This window comes from Natator depressus, chromosome 2 (assembly GCF_965152275.1).
Source record: "Natator depressus isolate rNatDep1 chromosome 2, rNatDep2.hap1, whole genome shotgun sequence".
Taxonomy (NCBI): Eukaryota; Metazoa; Chordata; order Testudines; family Cheloniidae; genus Natator; species Natator depressus.
In genome coordinates this window covers 201,383,296-201,405,562 of record NC_134235.1, presented here as the reverse complement: position 1 = coordinate 201,405,562, position 22,267 = coordinate 201,383,296, and the positions used below count along the sequence as shown (strand labels likewise).

General features: G+C 40.4%; 1 protein-coding gene across 3 annotated transcripts in view; it reads right to left on the bottom strand.

The window, feature by feature from the left end:
* JAZF1 (JAZF zinc finger 1) overlaps positions 1-22,267 on the bottom strand; it is a 284,859-nt gene that overhangs the window by 150,754 nt on the left and 111,838 nt on the right. Inside the window, exon 2 of one of the 3 annotated variants that reach the window (XM_074945736.1) lies at positions 17,756-17,896. The exons of 1 other annotated variant lie outside the window; for it this stretch is intronic. In XM_074945736.1, coding sequence (XP_074801837.1) covers positions 17,756-17,765 — 10 coding nt within the window. In that variant the 5' untranslated portion in view covers positions 17,766-17,896. Of the gene's footprint in view, positions 1-10,429; positions 10,464-17,755; positions 17,897-22,267 lie in introns of those variants that run through there. One more of the 3 variants, XM_074945735.1, reaches the window with a different exon arrangement.

Sequence of the window (22,267 nt, the reverse complement as noted above, 5' to 3'; positions counted from 1 at the left end):
AACTGGACACAATACTCCAGCTGAGGCCTAATCAGAGCGGAGTAGAGTGGAAGAATTACTTCTCATGTCTTGCTTACAACACTACTGCTAATACATCCCAGAATGATGTTCGCTTTTTTTGCAACAGCGTTACACTGTTGACTCATATTTAGCTGTTGGTCCACTGTGACCCCCCAGATCCCTTTCCGTATGTGACAGTCATTAACCATGAGTTAATGGACAGGGAATCATGTTACTGATTTGTTTCTATATTTGCAAGAAATTTGAATAGTAGGATTTGAGTTATCAGAATTTAATAGCAGTTGGTCACTTTAATTTGGGTTAGTCCACCCCTCTTTTTATTAGATCTTAGCATCTAGATACAATGGTGAAAGGTGATATGTATGCAAGTGCGTATATATATAAATACACACACATACACTTTTCTGTATAAATACATACACAAATTACATGCATGCACATACACCTTAGATAAATGGAAAAGAACACAAATCATGAAGAAAATCCCTATGTCTAATAAGGTCCACAAACTTTATATATAGTGGACATTGGTTCTACACAGGTGTACAATAACTCCACTTTACTACTCTTGATTTGCACCAGTTTACACTCATTGGGCTTGAGTCACCTCTCATTTATAGAAAGAAAAAAAAACTATGATAAGTAAAATACATAGGAAAATAAGCTTTAATAAAATAGCAGGGGGTGATTGTGATTCGTTAAGATAAGACTATATGTTATGACTACAACTCCCTAGTAATATTCCCACCATCTCATGTCTGAGATTATTATAATAGGATACTGCAAGGTGGATACTTACTACTTTACACACAAATAAAAGGTAATTGTTGGTAACTAGCTGCAAATATACATATGTCACATACTGATGGCTCATGATCTTTTAGATGTAGCTAGCTGCAAGCGCACTTCATATGCTATGATGATTTTCCACTTATGTTAATTAGTTTTTATTTGAAACCAATAATTATTACTGTATCACAAGGCAATAATTAATGGTTACTATGAGTGGGTAAAATATTCATTAATCAAGTCAACAGACAAGAGACCTGCAGAGTGTTGGAAAGGTCCTTACAGAAGAAGAGAAAAATGAAACTGCTGGGACTTTATTAAAAAAAAAAAAAAAAGCCAAATACAGGTTAAACCTATTCAGTTATATAGAGTTCAAAAGGTTTAAATCTAATGAGCGATCATCTAAATATCAGATTATATTGGGGACTCGCATCAAACTCCACAACTGTATTCTTGTATAGGTATGGCAGGAAACTACTTTTATTAAAATCACCAAACTTCACATATTAACTTAACCCCAAGAAATTTTATCCTTACAGGATGTCACTGAGAAGTATTTTAAAAAAATAAAAATAAAGGAGAGTTACTCTCATTACCTTCCCAAAAGATAAGCAAAGAAAACAGGGAAGGGATTGGAATGAGGGCAGGGAAGGGGTGGGAATAGGTGGGGCAGGGGTGGGGCCTCACAAAAGGGGTGGAGTGGGGGCAGGGCCAGGGCAGTGGTGGGGGGGGGGGTTGGTCAGTGGTGCGGCCCTCAGGCCAATGTACTATACCTCATGTGGCCCTCGTGGTCATTTGAGTTTGAGATCCCTGCCCAAGTATCTTTCCAACTTACAGACACAAAGCGTCAGTTTTGGGCACTGGTCTTTTTGGCAGGCTGCTCTGCTACCACTGGACAGTTGGCCCTGCCCAAACAAAGCCCAGTCCTGCCAACGAATTTGTGTGGGTAGACCCCTGCACCCTTGCAGAACCCCACATAATTCAATGGGGGTCTACCCAAGCAGAGCCAGAGCGAAAACAGGGGCCAAAAATGGTTTTCATATAACTTTGACCATCTCTATCCTTGATTTACAAATTTCTTGCCACGTATCATTTGTGTTTTTCTTAGTTGTTCAAATCAAGCATAAAAGAGTGCAGAGCACAGAATAAGTCAAACTATTGTTATTAAAATGAGTATCAGGACTCTCAATCTAGGATAAACAATTTTTAAAGCCCTTCATTTCTGGTTTTTAACAATTTTTACCAAAAGTTTTCCAGGTTTTATAAAAGCTTTTATTCGATTTTTACTGATTTTTCACCTGAATTTTGGATCACTCAAGTACATGAAAATACCAATTTTGTTAAACAAATGCAATACATTACATTAGTGTTTATGTTAATAATAAATTAGTTTAAGTGTATATGTGAGACTGTTAAGGTAAGCCAACATAATGGAAGATACATCACATATGCACGTGTGTGATGCATGTGTATGTTCTGTTAATGTACAGTGTGACAGGCTGGATCACAGAAACCCCCTGGCAGCTGCCACCTGATGTGCCAAGACTACTTCTGCCCCTGCTTTCCCTGCCAGCTTAGGACTCCAGCACCCTTTCTTGCTGAGCCAGACAAGCCAGTCTGCTCCAACACAGACCCAAGGTCTGAACCACGTGCCCCAAACTGCAAGCTTAAGTGAAAGCAACTTAGGAAGGGTTCCTATCCTTGACACTCAGATGCCAACTCCCAGTGGGTCCAAACCCTAAATAAATCTGTTTTACCCTGTATAAAACTTATATAGGGTAAACTCATAAATTGTTCGCCCTCTATAACACTGACAGAGAGATATGCACAGCTGTTTGCCCCTCCCCCCCGCCCAGGTATTAATACATACTCTGGGTTAATTAATAAGTAAAAAGTGATTTTATTAAATACAGTAAGTAGGATTTAAGTGGTTCCAAGTAATAACAGACAGAACAAAGTGAATTACCAAGCAAAATAAAATAAAACACGCAAGTCTAAGTCTAGTACAATAATAAAACTGAATACAGATAAAATCTCACCCTTAGAAACTTATTGAAACATCTCTTTCACAGACTGGACACCTTCCTAGTCTGGGCACAATCCTTTCCCCTGGTACAGCTCTTGTTCCAGCTCAGGTGGTAGCTAGGGGATTTCTCCTGATGACCTCCTCCCTTTGTTCTGTTCCCCCCACTTATATATATTTTGCATAAAGCAGGAATCCGTTGTCCCTCTCTGGGTTCCCACCCCCTCCTTCTCAATGGAAAGCACCAGGTTAAAGATGGATTCCCGTTCAGGTGACATGATCACATGTCACTGTAAGACTTCATTACCACTTGCCAGCACACACCTATAAAGGAAGACTTACAAGTGAAACGGAGCCATCTACAGACAATGGTCCTGGTTAATGGGAGCCATCAAAATTGCAAACCACCATTTATGGCCCACCGTTTGCATAATTACAATAGGCTCTCAGAGTTATATTTTATATTTCTAGTTTCAGATACAAGAGTGATACATTTATACAAATAGGATGACCACACTCAGTAGATTATAAGCTTTGCAATGATACCTTACAAGAGACCTTTTGCATGAAGCAAATTCCAGTTACATTATATTCACACTCATTAGCTTATTTTTATAAAATCATATAGAGTGAGTCACATACGTTCATGAAACACCACGGCATAAACTGCTTTTACTTGCAATACTCTTACGTTTCTCTATTTGCTTCTTTTTTTCATCCTCCCATCCCCCAGTATTAACCTGAATATTTGCCCAGATTTTGCAACAATTTGCACATATTTTTAAATTTTTGTAACAAACACTGAAATTCCTGGGACATTTTAAACAAAATACAAATAAAAAACGAAGGTCCTTGCCAATTTTTATAAAACAGGCAATTATTTCACCACAGTTGGTCCTCCTATTTAAAAAAAAAAAATACAAAATTTATAGGCTTTGCGTTTTTTAATTATTATTGCTCAACTATTCAAACACTTGTCCTAGCTTAGTTTTAATAATGTCTCAAAAGTCTGGAATAAATAAAACGTAATATAATTTTAAATAAAAGTTCAAAATATACCTCTTGACAGTTCTGATGTTTGAGGATTTAATTCCAAAATATTAATGATCTCCGGGAGTTAAAATAACGTAATTATATCCCAACTCCATGGCCAACTAAACCACAAACTGAACTTCAGTGGTACATATTTCATTTGCAATGTCATGAGATCTTCATTTTGGACTATCAACATAGCACTAAATTTTGATCTGTCATTGAAAACAGGCCACTTCTAATTTTGGCTTGCAGCACTGTAAAATGAACTGCTAAAGGCAGCTAATATTTCACATGTTAAATCTCTCCATCCTTCCCTGAATCAAAAACAGAAAGCTTAATGACAGAAATTATTTACTGTACACAAACACCTATGCTAACAAAAAAAAGTCTTCAATGCATTGGAAGAAAACTTAGTGCATATTTTACTCTTGACTTGCGAAAGTTGACATGGGGGCTAGCCTACTGTAAGTGCTCTGCGTGGTCTTGTGGGAAGCTCAGATTGGATTCCTAGTCCTGATTTCTCATTAGCAGGGGGTAGAAGTGCTGTGAACTCAGCACGCTCCTGGGAGGAGAGCCTTGCATCACGCCATACCAACCCCTCCAGCCAATGTAGGAACTGTAGAGATGTACTCTGGAGAAGTCCGATCCCGAAAGATGGTGATTGTAATATGAGAAGGTAGGGAACAAAAAACTTTGTGTCAGCCAAGCTGGATCTGTGGATGCCAATGCCTGTTTGGTCAGCAAAGTCACTTAGACATGCTATATGCAAGTTTCCAGTCACTGCACACATATTACTCACATTCATAGCCAGAGAGGAATGTACTTCAATAATCTTTTAGTGGACCTGACCCTTTTTTAGGCCCGACTACATATTTTACCACAACCACCACGGTGTCAGACGTGAGGCTAAACACAACTCCAAATCTGTCATCACAATTGCCCATTAACTTCGGAGATCTGAGTCTACTGCTATAATAAAATAAATAAATAAATAAATACCAGTGACTTAATTCCAAGTCTTAATTTTTCTTAAGCAGCAAAAGATGCCAATATAAACTCTTGTGGTTTATTTATTCTGTACTGTTACATATTAGCAGAAATCCCTAGTTGTCAGAAAACAAAGAAATTAAGAACTGATTTAAGTTAGGCTGTATTAAAAAAATACATATGCTGCAGTACCTGTTAAAAAGTTTGTATATTCGTTCATTGGGGCAGCAACTAACTTTTGCTATAGAGCAGAACTTCAAGTGGTGTAAATTGTTATACCTCCAAGGAAATCAAGGGACAAGAACTGTCTCTGTGTTTGTAGAGCACTTAACAAAAGGCAGCCAGGTCTCTGAAAAATGATTTTAAGCATTTTCAATACTGGTTCTTGAAAAAGTAGACTCTCTCTCTCTCTCTCTCTCCCCCTCCCTCTCTGTGGGTTTGTAATGGGAAATAGAGCATTTCACTTTTAGGTTACCAGTTCAAGTCCAGCTCGTCTCACTGGCAGCTGAAAATCATTACCAGCTGGAAGCTCTTTGGTATCTCACGTAAAATGATTCGGTGGTCTCAGTTCAGCTCCTAGTGGACAGGAGTTTACAGGGAGAGTCCACCCCAGACCTTGATCAAAACTGGCACCCAGTAATTTGCATTCTCAGCAGAGAAGCCTGGATTGAATGGTGTTCTATGCTCTGAAAGCTCATCCCACCACATCAGCAACGAGACTCACCAGTGGAGAAGAGAAGTGTTCATTACCACTGTGCCTGCACTGCAGCGGGTTGCTTTCTGAATAGGTAACTTTGGTTTCTAGAGCTGTCAATCAGCATTAAATCTACTCAAAATTATCATAAAAAAATCAAATTGCATAAGGTTTCTACATGAAGAGTTGGGGGGAGGGCAGAGTTCAGGCCTCATTAGGAAAATGTTACAAACTCTTATCTGTCATGTCTAGCATACCCTGGCTGCAATTCTATTCTTGAAAGCTTCAGTACCTAGACTGATCTGACTGAATCCCTCTGAAGGTTATTAATTAGAAGAGGAATTAAAAAAAACAAAACTGCTTATGAATAAGGTCCTTACTGAAAGTTTAGAGAGGTAATAGCATGCCATTTGAGCTTCAAAATGTTGCATGTGTAGGTTTTTGTGAATGATTTAGTTTTAAAAAAATGAAAGCTTTTGTTTTGGATTTAAAAAATAGCCACTGCAGACTGCACAGCAAGCAATGCCCATTTGCCTAGTGCACAGGAACCAGTGCTAGTGACTAGAAACAAAAATGAAGTGACTAGCCTACTTCACTACACCAACTGAGGAAAATGCAGAAAGTAGAATAGCATAAATGATGAAAATTAAATTAGCTTTCTAAAATGTGCTCAGTTTTGGCACTCTAAAGTGCTTTTGGTAATGCAGGTAAACACATTTGCTCTTTAAATGTGTGGAGGGGATTAAATTGTCAGTAGTCCCTCTTACATATGTTTTAACTAGGAGTTTTGTAATCTTATTTTAGAAGATCCTCAAGATCAAACATAAACATAAAAACCCCCATTGACAATGACTAGTCCCTTATGCTCAGGAAAGTCACTGGGTTCAGGTTCATTCTGGGAATTTTCTTTCAGCCAGTGCTGATACCATACCGACACCTTGTGGTCAGCTTTATTATAACACTTAAAACATTCTAAACCTGGGGGTGGAGGAGAGAAGGGGGAGAAGCATCCTATAATTTTACTTGAAGAAAATGGTTTAGGCTGAAATTTTCAAAGAAGCCCAAAGGAGCTGTGTGTCCAAATCCCTCCAAAATTAAATAAGATGTGAGCACCTAACTTCCTTAGGTTCTTTGGAAAATCCTAGCCTTAAAAAACTGTTGAACTTCTTAAAGGGAGAAAGTTAGTTTCAGCACAATTGTGGGAGGAACAAATATGCTTGGACTTTTAGAACAATAACACTGGGCTACCAGAACAGAAGTTGTGTCAGCATTTCCATGACAGGTCAACTTTTTCAGGGATCTATGAGGTTCAAATTTGACACATTATTTCATCTCACTCAGGTTTTCAATTTTCTAAGTGAAGAAAAAATAATTAGATGTTTCTTATAGACATGGTTTATCCTTCCATAAAGCCACTGACAAATAAATCATTTTTCATGTGAAATTTGACAGGCTATTAGACTTTCACGCTCACAAGCACATGAAAACACCCAAAAGTACAAAGAACTGAATTATTCTCCTTTTTAAATGAGAGTGCTTTCTCTGGATGGTCCAGCAGTCAGAGCACAGGACAGAGTCAGAAGACCTGGGATACACTGCTAACTTAGCCAGTGACTGGCTGTATGACATTGTCACTCAGAGGCCCTCAGCCCAGCCTCCATGTGTGGTGTGAAGGATTTTTATACCCAATTTGTGAAGGATTTTTATACCCAATTTTAAATAGGGATTCAGCAATGCACACAGCAGTTGAATTTAGAGCCAGCCTTTTCTCTGTTGTGTATTGAACTAAGAATGAAATGCTAACATAATTCTGAATTTCCATGCTTTTATGATTTTAAGTTCGAACCTAATAGTACTGTAACCTGCTTGAATTTTCATATTTTAACTCCCACATTTCCTCTAGGTATTTGTTTTTCAAGCCACTCCTTCAGTACAGAAGGCTATTAACAATATTTTGCCACTTACTTTAGTCCTAACAACCTAACCAAAGCCAAACCAAAACATTCTCAACTAAACCAAGCCAAACTTTTAAAGTTTTATTATTTTTTAAAAAGGCTTGAAGGATAACTTGGAAATAGAAATATTTAGGGATAAGCTTTTTAACAACAACAAAAGTGTTTTAAAGCATATGTAGACTATTACACTTAACATCAAGGTCCTTTAGCGCTACCATATAGGTTTTTGAGGGTTAGCATATTCTCTATAGAAGAAATATGTAATCCTGTCATTGAGCACAATGCCCCCAGACCGACCATTAAATACTATGTTCAGGATAAACTGTAAAGAATTTCTCAGTGTAATGCCAAGGAGAGAGAATAAAATGATGGTGCTATAAAGTCATTATATGCATTATGGCAATGATCACCTTGCTCACAGAAATACAACCGGAACACAGAACAGCTCATCAAGTCAATACTTATTGTAATTTACACAAAATTAAATTACAACCACGTATAATTTATAAAATGTGTAAAATACACATCACTACCAATACATACAATTAGACCAATATGAAGGATAACTTCTCCACGGAAACACTGTAAAACCAATTATATCCGCTTCCTTAATTATCAAAGGTAATATCACGTGAGCTGAAAGTCCTGTATTCATTTAATTTTTATAATTTATTAGAAGAAACATAAAAGCATTACCGATTTGGTACATAAACATTGCATTAGACACACCATTAACTGAAATGGCTTTTTTTTTCTTTTTTTTTTTTTTTTGATCCATGGCTCAGCCATACGAAGGCATTTTGGTTTATTTTTCACTGGCACACAAACTGAGCAAATCCCACTGAGGTTTTTGTCACTTAATCTGTCCAGGTAAAAAGACTCCAGAAAGACTGTATTAGAACTTCTCAGAAAGAATGTAAAACCTCAGTACAGAAATCCACCGTTTCACTGACAGGACAAGAACATTTTGTGTAAATATACGGTTCTTCACAGCTGCATTCTCTTCTATTTAAAAGGCTACAGACTTTTGTTTTTCGACAGGATCTATATGTCATGCATCCAGACATAGCATCAGCTCAACAAGATAGTATTAAGCTGGATCTGAATGTGGGAAATTAGATTAAAAAATCCTATGTTACTAGGATTAAGATAAAGATATTACATCATACATCTGAGGAAATACAGGTCTTACACAGTACAGTGTTTTCTTCTGGAGTAAACAAAGCCATGAGTTTTGAGACACCCATTGGAAAGGCTTTTGTGCATCATGTGGCTATACTTGTTTAATTTTGATCTCTGCTTTCTGACAGACAAAGCTTCATTCCCAGCTCAGTACAACCTTTAAAAAAAATACTACTGATCAACTTCAGAAACACTGTTAAATTCACTGTATTTGCAGGGTGTGTAGCAATTTAATTATGGATGATCCAGAAACACTAAATTACCCATTATTTCACCTCAGCTTTTAGTTACTAACCATCAGAACCCTGAAGAACTCAAAGAATTATTTGCAATTATGAAAACAGAGTAGGCTATCTTCAGAGTACTGTACATATTGTAGATATTTTATGAATACTTCTTGAATAATAGTTACTCTTATTCATTCAGACAATAAAGTTGTTATTTAGGGTATTTTTTTTTTTATAGATAGTGCTATTCTATAAAGTAGAAACATACTTTTGGGGGGGGGGGGGGAGGAAGGGCTTTTGTAACCCCAAGGATACTATCTAATGACAGTGGTATTATTTATTGATTTGGACATTACTATCATCAATATCAAAAGAGGTATAGTCCTGTATTATAAGCATAAAGTCTAGATATAATTTTTAAAAATAATTTAAAAGTCACTATTCTTTATAATAATCTTTCTGGAATCTTAAATCCTAAATCCTAAATCTGTTGCTTTACTGAAGAATTAAAAAAGAAAAATCAGAAGCTACTATTTAAAGAATACACTGCCAAAACACATTTAAAGTTAAATGAATTTTTAAAAATTCAAGTTGGCAACATTCCTTTAAAATGAAATTTTTTCTCGGGTCAAGAGAGCTGTGTATCAACTTCAGCACAATTCAACCGCAACCATGCCCAAATGGCTTCATTTGGAACTCTCTTTGCACACAGTCCTGACACACAGATTAACTTGCATGTTATTTTAAGGAAACTAATATGAATTTTGGGAGAGATGAGACATTAAAGTCACCAGTGAGCATGGTTCATCCTGTTCCTTAAGCATTTTGGCTGCCTCTACAGGCATAATGCCGCTGGGCACCTCTACTCAAGTGAAGCAACGTACTCCTTCCCTACCTCAGAGCACAGTTTTCATTCCTTTTATATTCTTCCCTAAAACTAAGGCTACAGGTATGATTACCTCTTGCTCTGAAGAGAGAGTGTTACTGATCTGCAGAGGGGAGCACACGGATGCCTGCTAACCTCTGTGTTACAGTGACTCTGTAGCCTTTCACTATAGTCATTCAACTTTCTCATAATTTTGATATGATGATGAAGAGTATCTTCTATGGGGTAAAAAACTGTGATGAGGCCAGTGTGAACTGAGAGACCTATAAGAACAGCTTAAAGAAACTTTCTGAGTGGGAGAGTAGCAGAGTGTTTGGGTATGAACTGAAAACAAGAAGTTCTGAAGCCCTGTGAGACAGTAAAAGCTGCATGTAGTTCCAAGATTCTTTTGCCAGCCCCAGTCCAGAAGCCAGAAGAATAAACAGAATAATTTGTAAAACTATTTTAATAGGTTAATTTTTTTTAAAGAAACATATCCAAAGATTACTCTTTAGTTGGAACCTGTTGATGCCAAGCGCTAATGTAAAATGCAATAGTACTTTTCTGTAGGGGTAACACACATTAATGCCAGGCAGTTAAAATCAAGGCCCACAATTTGGCTGAATCATAAAATCTTCAACCACCACTTACCACAGGTTTTCCTCTGCATCAGCGCAGAAACTGGGCTCACTACTCCAAGTAGGGTATTGCTCTTGCTTCACACCTTCTTCTGCGTACACATGTATCTCCTTTTCCATTACATAATTTAAAAAAAAAAAATCTTTTAAGTGAACTCAATGCTGGTGAAATGTACCAGACTGACAGGTGCAGAATCTGAAGCCTTATGATTTAGTCACAGAACAAACAATACTGGCAGTGCCACTCCAAGCTTTCCCATCAATGCCACACGGTGGGACTACGGATGTCTGCTGGAAAGAGAACAGCTTATTCTCTATGTCCAGTCAATTCTAGGCCTCTTTACTGAGACTACCAACAAGGATTTCAACTTGCAGTCTGGACAACTGTCCAGCTAGAACAAAGCCAGATTATCAGCTCATTTCATAGAGACCCTTGAATAGATATCAGACATGGTAATGGATTTTGGTCATTCCTGTTATGAAAGCACTGATGACCTGGAAGAAGCTCCTATGAGTTCTTTGTTAACAGATCTGGCCACTGAGTCCTATAAATGGGAATTTCAGTTGGTTTGATTTTTAGCTTTAGTTTTCTGTTTTTAAGTCAGTTTGTAGTTTCTTTCCTTTCCCGAATTGACCACTTAGTCCATGACCAGAAAGGATCCACTTCCGACTTGGACAATCACCCCATAGCCAGAGGCCCTAGAATAACCTGCCTGCCACCACTGCTCCTGCAAGCAGCAACTGCCAAATAGGGGAGCAATAAGAGGGGTATCTGTAAGATGCTTCATAAGAGATTCAGGCCCAGGAGTGGGACAGAAGGACTGGATCATTAAGGCAGTGGGAAGAGGATGACATTGATTGGGTATTTTTTTTTTTAACCCAGCTAACATCGCAAAGTATCACTGGCTAAGACTAAAACTTTGGCAGCATAACACTGGGTAAGAGAGTTTGGTTACTGATCCACTCAAACTCCTTTTCTCATTCCTATTTAAAATAACTACAAGAATACAGATAAATCCATTAAAAAAAGATTCCAAAGGCGATTTTGGGTCAAATTTTCAAGAGCAAAGTACAGATGTCTGGAGAAGGATGTCCTTGTAGTTAACACACTGGACTGGGCCTAGGAGCTCTGGGTTCAATTTACAGCTCTGCCACAGCCTTCCTATGTGATTTTGGTCGAGTAATTTCTCTGTGCCTTAGTTCCCATCAGTTAAGTGGGAAGAATAATTCTTTCTATCCTCTCACCCTTTGCCAGCCTCATCTATTCAACTTTTTAAGTTCTTCAGGGCATTGATTGTCTCTTACTGTGTGTGTATATGTACACTGTGTATCTGTTTTGTACAGCCTTGTGATACTACGGAGAAGTGATTACGTGGTCCACCTGAATTTCCCTATTCACAGAACTGCCACCACTCTCAGGGTGTGAGCTCTGATAGCGGAAGGAGATTACATGAATCCAGTCATTTCTACCAATGCATTTTGAGTTGAAGGTGTCTTTTTGCTGTCTTTCCCCCTCCCACCCCTCAGATGATATAGCATGACCACTACCACCTGGATGCATTACAGATACATTTTCCTTGTCTTTTGGGTGTGCCACAGGTTTTCTAATGAGTGCAAAAGTTTTGGAAGTATTTTTTCCAGCAATTTGCAAAACGTGAGAATTCACTTGGAAAATGTGAAGCGCAGAACTGAAGTTCTAATGACAAGGCCACTAGTTCAGTAACTCTCCCAGTAGAGAAAACAGCCATGAGAAAAGACACTATTGCAGACAGAAGCCTATTTGAACAAATGTTGTGCATTTGTATTTGGAAGTGAGCTGCAATCCCAAGGAGATTTATGCAGCTATTGTGCAGCAATCAGTTTGGCTGTTTGCAGGAAGCACTTCATGTCTGGCCCTGCTTTAGATTACTCCTACAAACTTTTTCCATGGGCGGACTATTCCTTATTTATCCACTAATGGGTTCTTACCCTTTCCTCTGAAGCACCGGTACTGGTGACCGTCAGAGACCCAATATCAGACATATTTTAATTGACTACCTAAGCACGGACTTTAAGCCCAGTAGCTAGAGTCTGATGTCTATTTATATCCTGCCATAGTTCCAATCATAGAACTCCTAGTGGAGTTGTGGGAGATCTTAGAATCATAGGTTTAGAAGAGACTGCAAGGGTCATCTTGTCTAAACCCCGTATCTTAATGCAGTAGATTGAAAGAATTTGGTATGTAGCAGTGTCACCTACCTACGTCTGGCTTCAAGCCAGCTGCTGCCTCAGTTTTGCCTCACTCCCGACCTTCCAACCTGGTTTTGTTACTTCAGTGACTTGACTCTCTGGCCAAGTCATAAAAGACAAAGTCCACCCTTTCCAGAGTATCCAAGTCCAAGCCCCCCAGTCTCAACAGACATTCCTTCCTGAGGGTCTGTTTTGTCTCACCTTCTCACTCTCTGCCCTGCCCCAGTGCTGGGGACAGCCTCTCCTTCCTGAGGGTTTGTCTTCTCTTCAAACTTCTGACACTCTTCAGCCTGCCTTCTAAATCTGGCTCTCAGGTGTTCCCAGGCTCTGTACAGTCTCTTACCTCATTTCCTTCTGGGTTCCTTTGAGTTTCAATCTGTTCTCTACAGAGCACCAATTCCCAGGGCTTCCTACCTGGAATCTCCCTTCTCTCCATTTAGCTCTCCCCAGACTTCTGTGTTATCTCCACCCCAGAAGGCACAGTTTAGCCACATGACCTGCCTGTAACATGACCTTACTTATTTTCTTCACCTGGAGAGGTGAGCTAAGTGTGTCACAGGTGAGACTGGACCCATCTCCCCTTAAAGAGACAGTCAGCATGTGACAGGGTATAAAGATCAAACAAATAAATGTTTGATATAGTCAGATGGGATTTGGCTCTTTTAGAGTAGGTACACTCTAAGATTCAACATACAGTGTATCACTGCAATTAGATAACGTCTATGTCTATCTGTCCATGCCTTCTCTGGATTAGAAATGTGAGCAATCCCAAAGCAAACTCAGTGAACTACTGTACATCTGCTGGTGAAACTGAGCACTCACAAACAGAAATTTAAGATTAACAATACTTAGAAAGATCTTACCTTAGACAAGTGGAATGTGAAAAAGAAAAAAAGGCTAATGCTATTTGTCTACATTACTGCCAGCAGAGTAAAGACTGTCAAACTTTGAGGTGCAACATTGTAAATAGGCTGCAGGAGAGACTCTCAAGTATTTATAGAATGCTATTCACCACCATATCCAAACACTAAGTCAGCCATGGGTGCCCTGAGCTAACAAAAGAGAAGGATCCAGTGTGAAAGACAGAAAATAATATATTTATAAAAAAAATCAAAAAGGAGGCCTTGGATTATATACACTGTCATGCTCCTGGCACAAAATCTGGCTGAAACACTGCAGATAATTTTATAAGCCTAGAGAAGGCACTGAAGAAATACAAACAGATCAATGGATGCCAGCAGTGAGAAATAAACAGTTTCAACTGCTTCATGCAACTAGAATCACATTGCAGCCAGATTCGTTGCCAAGATGAAGACTTGGAAAGCTTCTGTCGGACTATATCCAGTTACAGTGCTTTATGAAAACACAGGAGATATGGTGTGCCTTGATGAGAAAAAAACAGTGTATATATAGGCTCATCATCCCTGAGAAAAAAGCACGAAGGTAAGTAGTAGTTGTTATGGATATGTCTCCATAAGTAATGGGTGTTATTGTTTTCAAGCTTCAGTTTTCATGTATTTTGTACTGGGGAAAAGGGGAGATTTACATTGTATGTTATAAACGTTCCTGTATTCTTGCACTGGCTGTCTGAAAAAAATACTTTCAACTTACAATCATTCTTTTGATTCTTTAAAATGTAAAACGAGGATGTCAAATGTACTAAAATTAACTGGTTTTGCAAAATGCATTCCTGATCATTTTTAACCACTTTGCTTTTTGTTAAAAAGTTTAGGATCTATTCTAATTTTGATGAGCAATAAGGTATGCTACAGAAATCCACTGACCATTGAGATAAGAAGAGATCACTAAGTCTGAGTATTTTTCAGTATGATGGAATAAATATAACATTCAACTGACTAACACATATTGTCCTTTCTTTTATGTTAAAGAAGACATTCTCGTTTTTGGATAGCCCATAATAATATACTCAAACAGGCACCGTACATATTCATAAGATGACAATACTGGAATCTGAAACACCACTTTAACAATGCTTTTCTAAAAGCAATGCTCTACAAATTATTTTGGGCAAGTTCTATGGCCTGTGTTATACAGGAAGTCAGACTAGATGATCACAATGGTCCCTTCTGGCCTGGGAAACTATGAATATAATAATGAACTATACATTTCATATTGGATGGACAAAGGACATAGGGAAAAATTCAAAGGATCATCCTGGAGTCCTTCATCAGGCAAAACTCTCTATTCAAGTTAGTTTTATTTCAAACCACTACCAATATGCAATTAAATATATATATTCAAATCAGCAAACTAATCATGGAAAAAAGTGATTAAAAATCAGGGTAATTTATTATTAGTAGTATTCTGTTGTCATGTGTTAGACCTCTCTAGAAGACCAAATTGCCACTGTTGAAATTAAACCAGACAGAGGGGGGAAAAATCAGGTAATCATAATCATAAAAATAACAATTACAGATAAAAAACTATATTAAAAAAACACTGATGTTGCAAAGTCATCTACTGCACTGAATGAGGCAGGGATCCTGTGGAAAAATGTGAACACTTGACTTTGCAAGCTTAGTATTCTTTTACCATAGTTTTTCTGTATGTAATTTTTAAACAAACTGAAAAAAGTAGAATTTCTATCATTTGGTACCATGGTGTCCTTACATGGTGTCAAGGTTCCTTCCCCACTCTGAACTCTAGGGTACAGATGTGGTGACCTGCATGAAAGACCCCCTAAGCTTATTCTTACCAGCTTAGGTTAAAAACTTCCCCAAGGTACAAACTCTGCCTTGTCCTTGAACCGTATGCTGCCACCACCAAGTGTTTTAAACAAAGAACAGGGAAAGTGCCCACTTGGAGACGTCTCCCTCCAAAATATCCCCCCAAGCCCTATACCCCCTTTCCTGGGAAAGGCTTGATAAGAATCCTCACCAATTTGTACAGGTCAACACAGACCCAAACCCTTGGATCTTAAGAACAATGAAAAATCAATCAGGTTCTTAAAAGAAGATTTTTAATTAAAGAAAAGGTAAAAGAATCACCTCTGTAAAATCAGGATGGTAAATGCCTTACAGGGTAATCAGATTCAAAACATAGAGAATCCCTCCAGGCAAAACCTTAAGTTACAAAAAGACATAAAAACAGGAATATACATTCCATCCAGCACAGCTTATTTTACCAGCCATTAAACAAAAGGAAATCTAACGCATTTCTAGCTAGATTACTTACTAATTTAACAGGAGTTGTAAGGCTGGATTCTTGATCTGTCCCCAGCAAAAGCATCACACAGACAGACAAACCCTTTGTTCTCCCCCCTCCCAGATTTGAAAGTATCTTGTCCCCTCATTGGTCATTTTGGGTCAGGTGCCAGCGAGGTTATCTTAGTTTCTTAACCCTTTACAGGTGAAAGGGTTTTGCCTCTGGCCAGGAGGGATTTTTTAGCACTGTATACAGAAAGGTGGTTACCCTTCCCTTTATATTTATGACACATGGGTCATCAGCAAGGCTGCAACCTTTAGAGCCACCACACAGTCCTTTACCACTTGAGCTAATATAATAACTGGTAGCAGCAATAGGTGTCATAGGGTTGCCAGGTGTCTGGTTTTCGATCGGAACACCCAGTCAAAAAGGGTGGCGGCTCTAGTCAGCACTGCTGACTGGGTTGTTAAAAGTCCAGTTGGAGCAGGGTTGGCAGGCTCCCTACCTGGCTACACGCCGCTCCCCAGAAGCGGCGATGTGTCCTTAGGCTCCTAGGCGGAGGGGCAGCCACAGAGGCTCCACATGCTGCCCCTGCCCCAAGCACAAGCTCTGCAGCTCCTATTGGCCGGGAACCATGGCCAATGGGCACTGCGGGGGTGGTGCCTGTGGGTGCAGGCAGCACGCAGAGCCCGCTGGCCCCTTTGCCTAAGAGCCGAGGGACAAGTTGCTGCTTCCAGGGAGCCGTCCGAGGTAAGTGCCGCCCGGAGCCCGCACCCCCTCCCTCATTCTAACCCCCTGCCCCAGCCTCCTCCTGCACCCAAACTCCCTCCCAGAGCCTGCACCCCACACCCTCTCCCACACTCCAACCCCCTGCCCCTGCCCCAGCCCTGAGCACTAGGGTTACGAATTTTGGTTGCATATATTCCTGGAGATTTCATCACATGACATAATCTTTAATTAAAGATTAAATTCCTGGAAACTCCAGGCCAATCCTGGAGGGTTGGCAACCCTACTGAGCCCACACCCAAACTCCCCCCCAGAGCCCATACCCCCTGTCATGCCCCAACTCATCCGCCTGGAGCCTGCACCCCAAACCGCCTCCCGCGCCCCAATCCCCTGCCCCAACCCTGAGTCCCCTCCCGCACCCAAACTCCCTCCTGGATCTGCACCCCCCCTGTGCCCCAACCCCCTGCCCCAGCCCAGAACCCCCTCCTGCATCCCAAACTCCTCATCCCTGGCCCCACCCCAGAGCCCACACCCCCAGCCAGATCCCTCACTCACCCCCCTGCACCTAAATTCCCTCTAAGCTGCACAGCCACGGAGCAGGCTATCAAGGGCCGCACAGGTGGGGAGAGGTGTCTCTCCCCCAGCCACAGCCCCAGAGCTGCCCCGGCCAGGGAGAGGCACTCTCCCCCAACCCCAGGCTGCTGCGGCAAGAGAGGGCTGGGGTGGGGGAGTCTTCTCTCGCCACCACAGCTCCAGGGCAGCCTGCACCCTGAACCCCTCATCCCTGGCCCCATCCCAGAGCCTGCACCCCCAGCCGGAGCCCTCACCCTTCCCGCAACAGAGGGAGTGGAATAAAGTGAACAGGGGTGGGGTCTCAGGGAAGGGGGTGGGGCAAGGGTGTTCAATTTTCTATGTTTAGAAAGTTGGCAACCCTAGTTATACCCTGTGTGGACCAGTCAATAGAAGAGGATGAGGCACATGGGTTTCACAGTTATTTGCCAGACAACAGAGGAATAATGGGACTCAGAAATCCTAGGTCAATTCCAGGGACTATGACAGAGTGCTTCTGTTCCTCCAGCCTCCCTCTTTTCGGCCCTTATTCCCAGGCATGAACTTCCCCAGACTCTCCCTTTAGGTCCCTGTCCTCCACATTCCTATCAATTCCCCTAGCCTATATCTGTCCTCCTGCAGCTTGCCCAACCCCTTCTCAGCTCCTCACCTCTTTGCATTCAAGTCAGGCAGCTTCCTCTTCCTCCTCAATACTAACTGGGTGCTAGTACAGGGAGCACGGTGAGCCCAGAAGAGACAGTCTTTCAGTTCTCTATTCCAGAGCCTGGAGCCATAAGAAATCTCCAGCAGCCTGGAGGAACAATTGCAGGGAAAAATCTTGTTTAGCCCCTGCAAACTTGGACTATGGCATGCTCAATGGAAATAGAATTTCTGGAACTATGCCAAATAAAAATTTTGATAGACTTAACTTTCAAAATGTTGGACAAATTGATTATCCTCAGTTAGACATCTCCAAAATTTGCTCCTCCTTCTCTCAATTCCCCATCTCCTTTATCTTTATTAACTGCTCTCTGTCATCTGGCTCCTTTCCTCTACCTACAATCATGCTCTTGTGTACTTTTTTTTTTTTTTTAAAGCTTTCATCAATCCCACCTACATTTCAAACTATCACCCAGACAGCCAGTTGCCAGAATCCTTGAGCACAGTGTACTTCCACTGACTAGACTTTCAATTTGCTCCTTGATCTCTTTCAGCCTACTTTCTGCTATCTCCACTCTGTGGAAACCATCCTCACCACAGTCACTGAAAAAGAGGTTTGAAATGTAGGCCAGGTAAAGGAGAAGAGGAGGTGAGAGAAGGAGAAGAATGCTTTGGGGAGAACTGAAGGAGGGCTTGGAGGCATATGAAAGACAAATTTGAAGAAAAGAGTTTAGAGTGGGGGAGCAGAGGAAGGAAAGGGTCTGCTGGATGAGGTCCACTTTTGTTTTTGAAGACGTTTCTATTGTGTTAACAAGACAAGCTTCCACACTGTGTTGCAGTTTTGTTCCCAGTTTATACCTCCATGGATAATAACTTTCAAAATGCTGAACAATCTAAGGTCTATCAGTTTTGTTTTAGTTAGTTTAAGCCATACTTCTCTGCTCTTATTCTTCTTTCTGTGTCTTTGACATCATTATAATTCGCTCCTGCATTTCCTCTCTGCTGTATTCTTAGGACTTGTCTACACTTACAGCGCTGCAGATGCACTACTCGTAGCGCTTAGTGAAGATGCTACCTATGCCGACGGGAGAGGTTCTTCCATTGGCTTAGGTGCTCCCCATCCCTGAGACGCGGTAGCTATGTCAACAATAGAAGCCCTCCCATTGACATAGCGCTGTCTATACTGGGAGTTAGGTCAGTATAACTACATCACTCAGAGTGTGGGTTTTCCATAGCCCTGAGCGACATCATTATATTGACATAAATTTGTAGTATAGACCACAGCTTATTAAGCTCCAAGATCTCTGTTTTTTCTTTTACGTTGCTGACTTTTATAGACACTGCACATGACTCCCAAACATACCTCTCAATCCTGAACTCATTCCCAATCCCACTGCCCAGCCAGTCATCTTCAATGGTCTCTCAGCCCAATCTCTGTCCTAGTCTCTACAAACAGAGCATCTCATTTTCCCCTCTAATCCTTTTTCACCTCTCTTATCCTCTGTCACCATGAACCACACAACTACCCCAGTCTCCAACAACAGCAACAACATAATCTCCAGCTCCTCACTCTTTTCTTCTAGCTAACTCTTGCTAGAAATTTCACAGACAGTTATGAAGACAAGGTCCCCACCCCCAAAGGATTTACAATCTAAACAAATAACATATAAGGGAAGTGATAACATGGGCAGTATCATTAAACATGTAATAGGAAAGTGACATTTTCCATACACCTTTTAGTTCCATGACATTTAAGGAGATTCAGATGGAAATTAAGTTATACAGGGCCTTGACATGGGAATCCATTCCATAGCAAAGTGTTCTATTACTATAGACCTCTTGTCTCATGCAGCTAGAGCTGGGTGGAAAAAAATGGGGTAAAAATTGCAAAAAAAATCCCCATTTTTCATCAAATTAAGTGAAGAGAGGTGGGTTTTTTGGTATTTTTCGTGTTTATTTGTATATTGTAACTGTGCACAAATTTTATGGGAACAAATAAAATGTAAAATTCTGCAAATACCTCAAGAATGTTAAAAATGCTGAGCTACAAACTGTGGGCATGATCCCACTGAAACCAATAGCAAAACTCCCATCCTGCAAGGTTTTGACCACCTCCTCAAAGAGACTAGATGCCTCAATTCCCACCAAAGTGAGTGGATGATGAGGCTGCTCTGCATCTCACAGGTGGTGCTCAAGACCTTGTAGGATCAGGTTATGAAGAACTTTCCAATCTACTGCACAAGCGATGGCATTTTTTAAAATTACTAAAATGTTTAAGAAAAACCCATATTTTACGGCCTTACCACTTCAAGTGTTTCTGAACTAACTCCCAGTTTCAGGAGAAGGTACATTCAAAGTGACTCCTGTATTTTCACTAAGAACGGAGCTCCAGGCACCCTGAGGAATTGGCATGGCTCAGGGCTCTACCAAATACTACAAAAATATGTAAAAACTTTATAAAGCTTTCAGAGTAACAGCCGTGTTAGTCTGTATTCGCAAAAAGAAAAGGAGTACTTGTGGCACCTTAGAGACTAACCAATTTATTTGAGCATAAGCTTTCGTGAGCTACAGCTCACTTCATCCGTGAGCTGTAGCTCACGAAAGCTTATGCTCAAATAAACTGGTTAGTCTCTAAGGTGCCACAAGTACTCCTTTTCTTTTTATAAAGCCTTATTTCTGCTACCTACCCCAAAGTTCATTTTCCTTTTCTTTCACCTACTTCTAGCTGCTGCCAAGTCATTTTCAGTTTTCCTCTGAATGAAAAGATCAACAAAAAGCTGTCTCCATAAACAAAGTTAAAGTTTGTGCTTGGCCTGCCAGATGAGGATATACTTTCACCACGGGGCCAGCAGGAAGGACATTTGAACTTTCAGCTATTGCCAGGACATAGACCTCTTCTGTTAAGTTAAGCAACTAGCCTTTATGAAAGCTGAGAAACAAACCAGACCAAATGCTGTTCTGGGGCAAAAGGTACAGTAACATAGCTCAAGAGAAGAAGATTAGGAAGCAAGGTTACAAGAACCTAAAAACATTACAATAAATCACACACAAATACATACATAATTCTGAGCGTATGAATTCAACTCAGAAAAGTAAGTAAATCAGAAATGAAGTCAAGTCTCTATCATTTAATCCCTGTGATTTCTGGAGATTGCAATCTATATGATACAACTACTACCACACGCTGACTTTAGTGTTCTTCAGTACCTCTGAACTACAGAACGAATTACAGAAAATGTATCTGTGCAGACTTTCTTGCTTTTCCCACCATAAGTTTTCACAGCAGAGTGAGGATATTTAACATGTAAATTCACTTTATGGCATGTTTATATAAACCACAATGGCACAGCTAAATCCCTATACATTGCTTTGAAAATTGTCTCTTTGTCATATTGTTTTTCTTCTGTTATTGCTGTTTTCTGCCAAGCTTGAGGGGGGATGCAGGATGTTCAATATTATGTAAAACAAAATAAAACAGAAAATAAAGATCCAGGAACTGGATGAATGTTTACGGAACATAGCTGTTCCTGGGAATTTAAACAATCATTAAAACAGACTTGTTTTGTCCTTCATATGCTCTTGTACCTGGCATACACTTAGAAAGAACAAGTGGCTTGATTCTACAGCCTTTCCGCATATGAGCTAGTCTCATGGCTTCAGTAAGACTATCTGACATGAGGAAAAGCTAAAGAATTGGGCCCACACTCTCTACCCTAAGATCAGATAATTTAGACAGACAGACACAACCCATGAGAAAGCAAAACGGACAGAAGAAGGGAAAGTGAGGGATGGGCAAACTGGTTTATGTTAGGATTTGAATGCTATTTGTTCTATTTGAGATGCTATCCACCTGTGAAATAATCCTAGCGGTAATGGCAGAGAGATGGGACAGTCCGAGGCGAACAGAGAATCTCAGCCACAAATGGGAATGACTAGAAGTTAGGCAGCACTGCAGTGTGCAGCAGGAGTTCAGCACTCGAAGCAGCCATCTCCCGCATAAAGAATAGGTGAAATGTGGAAGGCTGTGGCAGCTACATACGAGCAGACAGGGGAGAGAATGGAAACTATTTTTCTAAATACAACAGGCATTAACAGAATGATTCAAGTGTTACACTTCCACAGTCAAGCAGCCAGAAAGGATGAATGAAGTTCATCCTGTCATTACTGACCCTAACACACAGCCAACCAGGCTGCAATAAGATATCCATGTGCATGTGCACAATCCTGTGTATTATAGAGTCTAGGACAGACTGTGGCTGGATCTGTGCAAAGTGCAGAGAGATAGGACACAAGGAGTCGTGCTAATCCTTGTGCCTCTGCCAGTCACATTTTCATTGGAGAGCACAGGCACTCTCCAGAAGGACAGCACCCAGTTAAGGACAAACCATCTGCCCAGCCAAAATTCCTTCTAGGGGCTCCCACGGCAACTTGGACACTCTAAGTATCCCTACAGTGTAGGCTGGGACTTTAGTCATTAACCACATTATTAGGGCTGATAAAGTATAGCACGCAAAGACAGCTG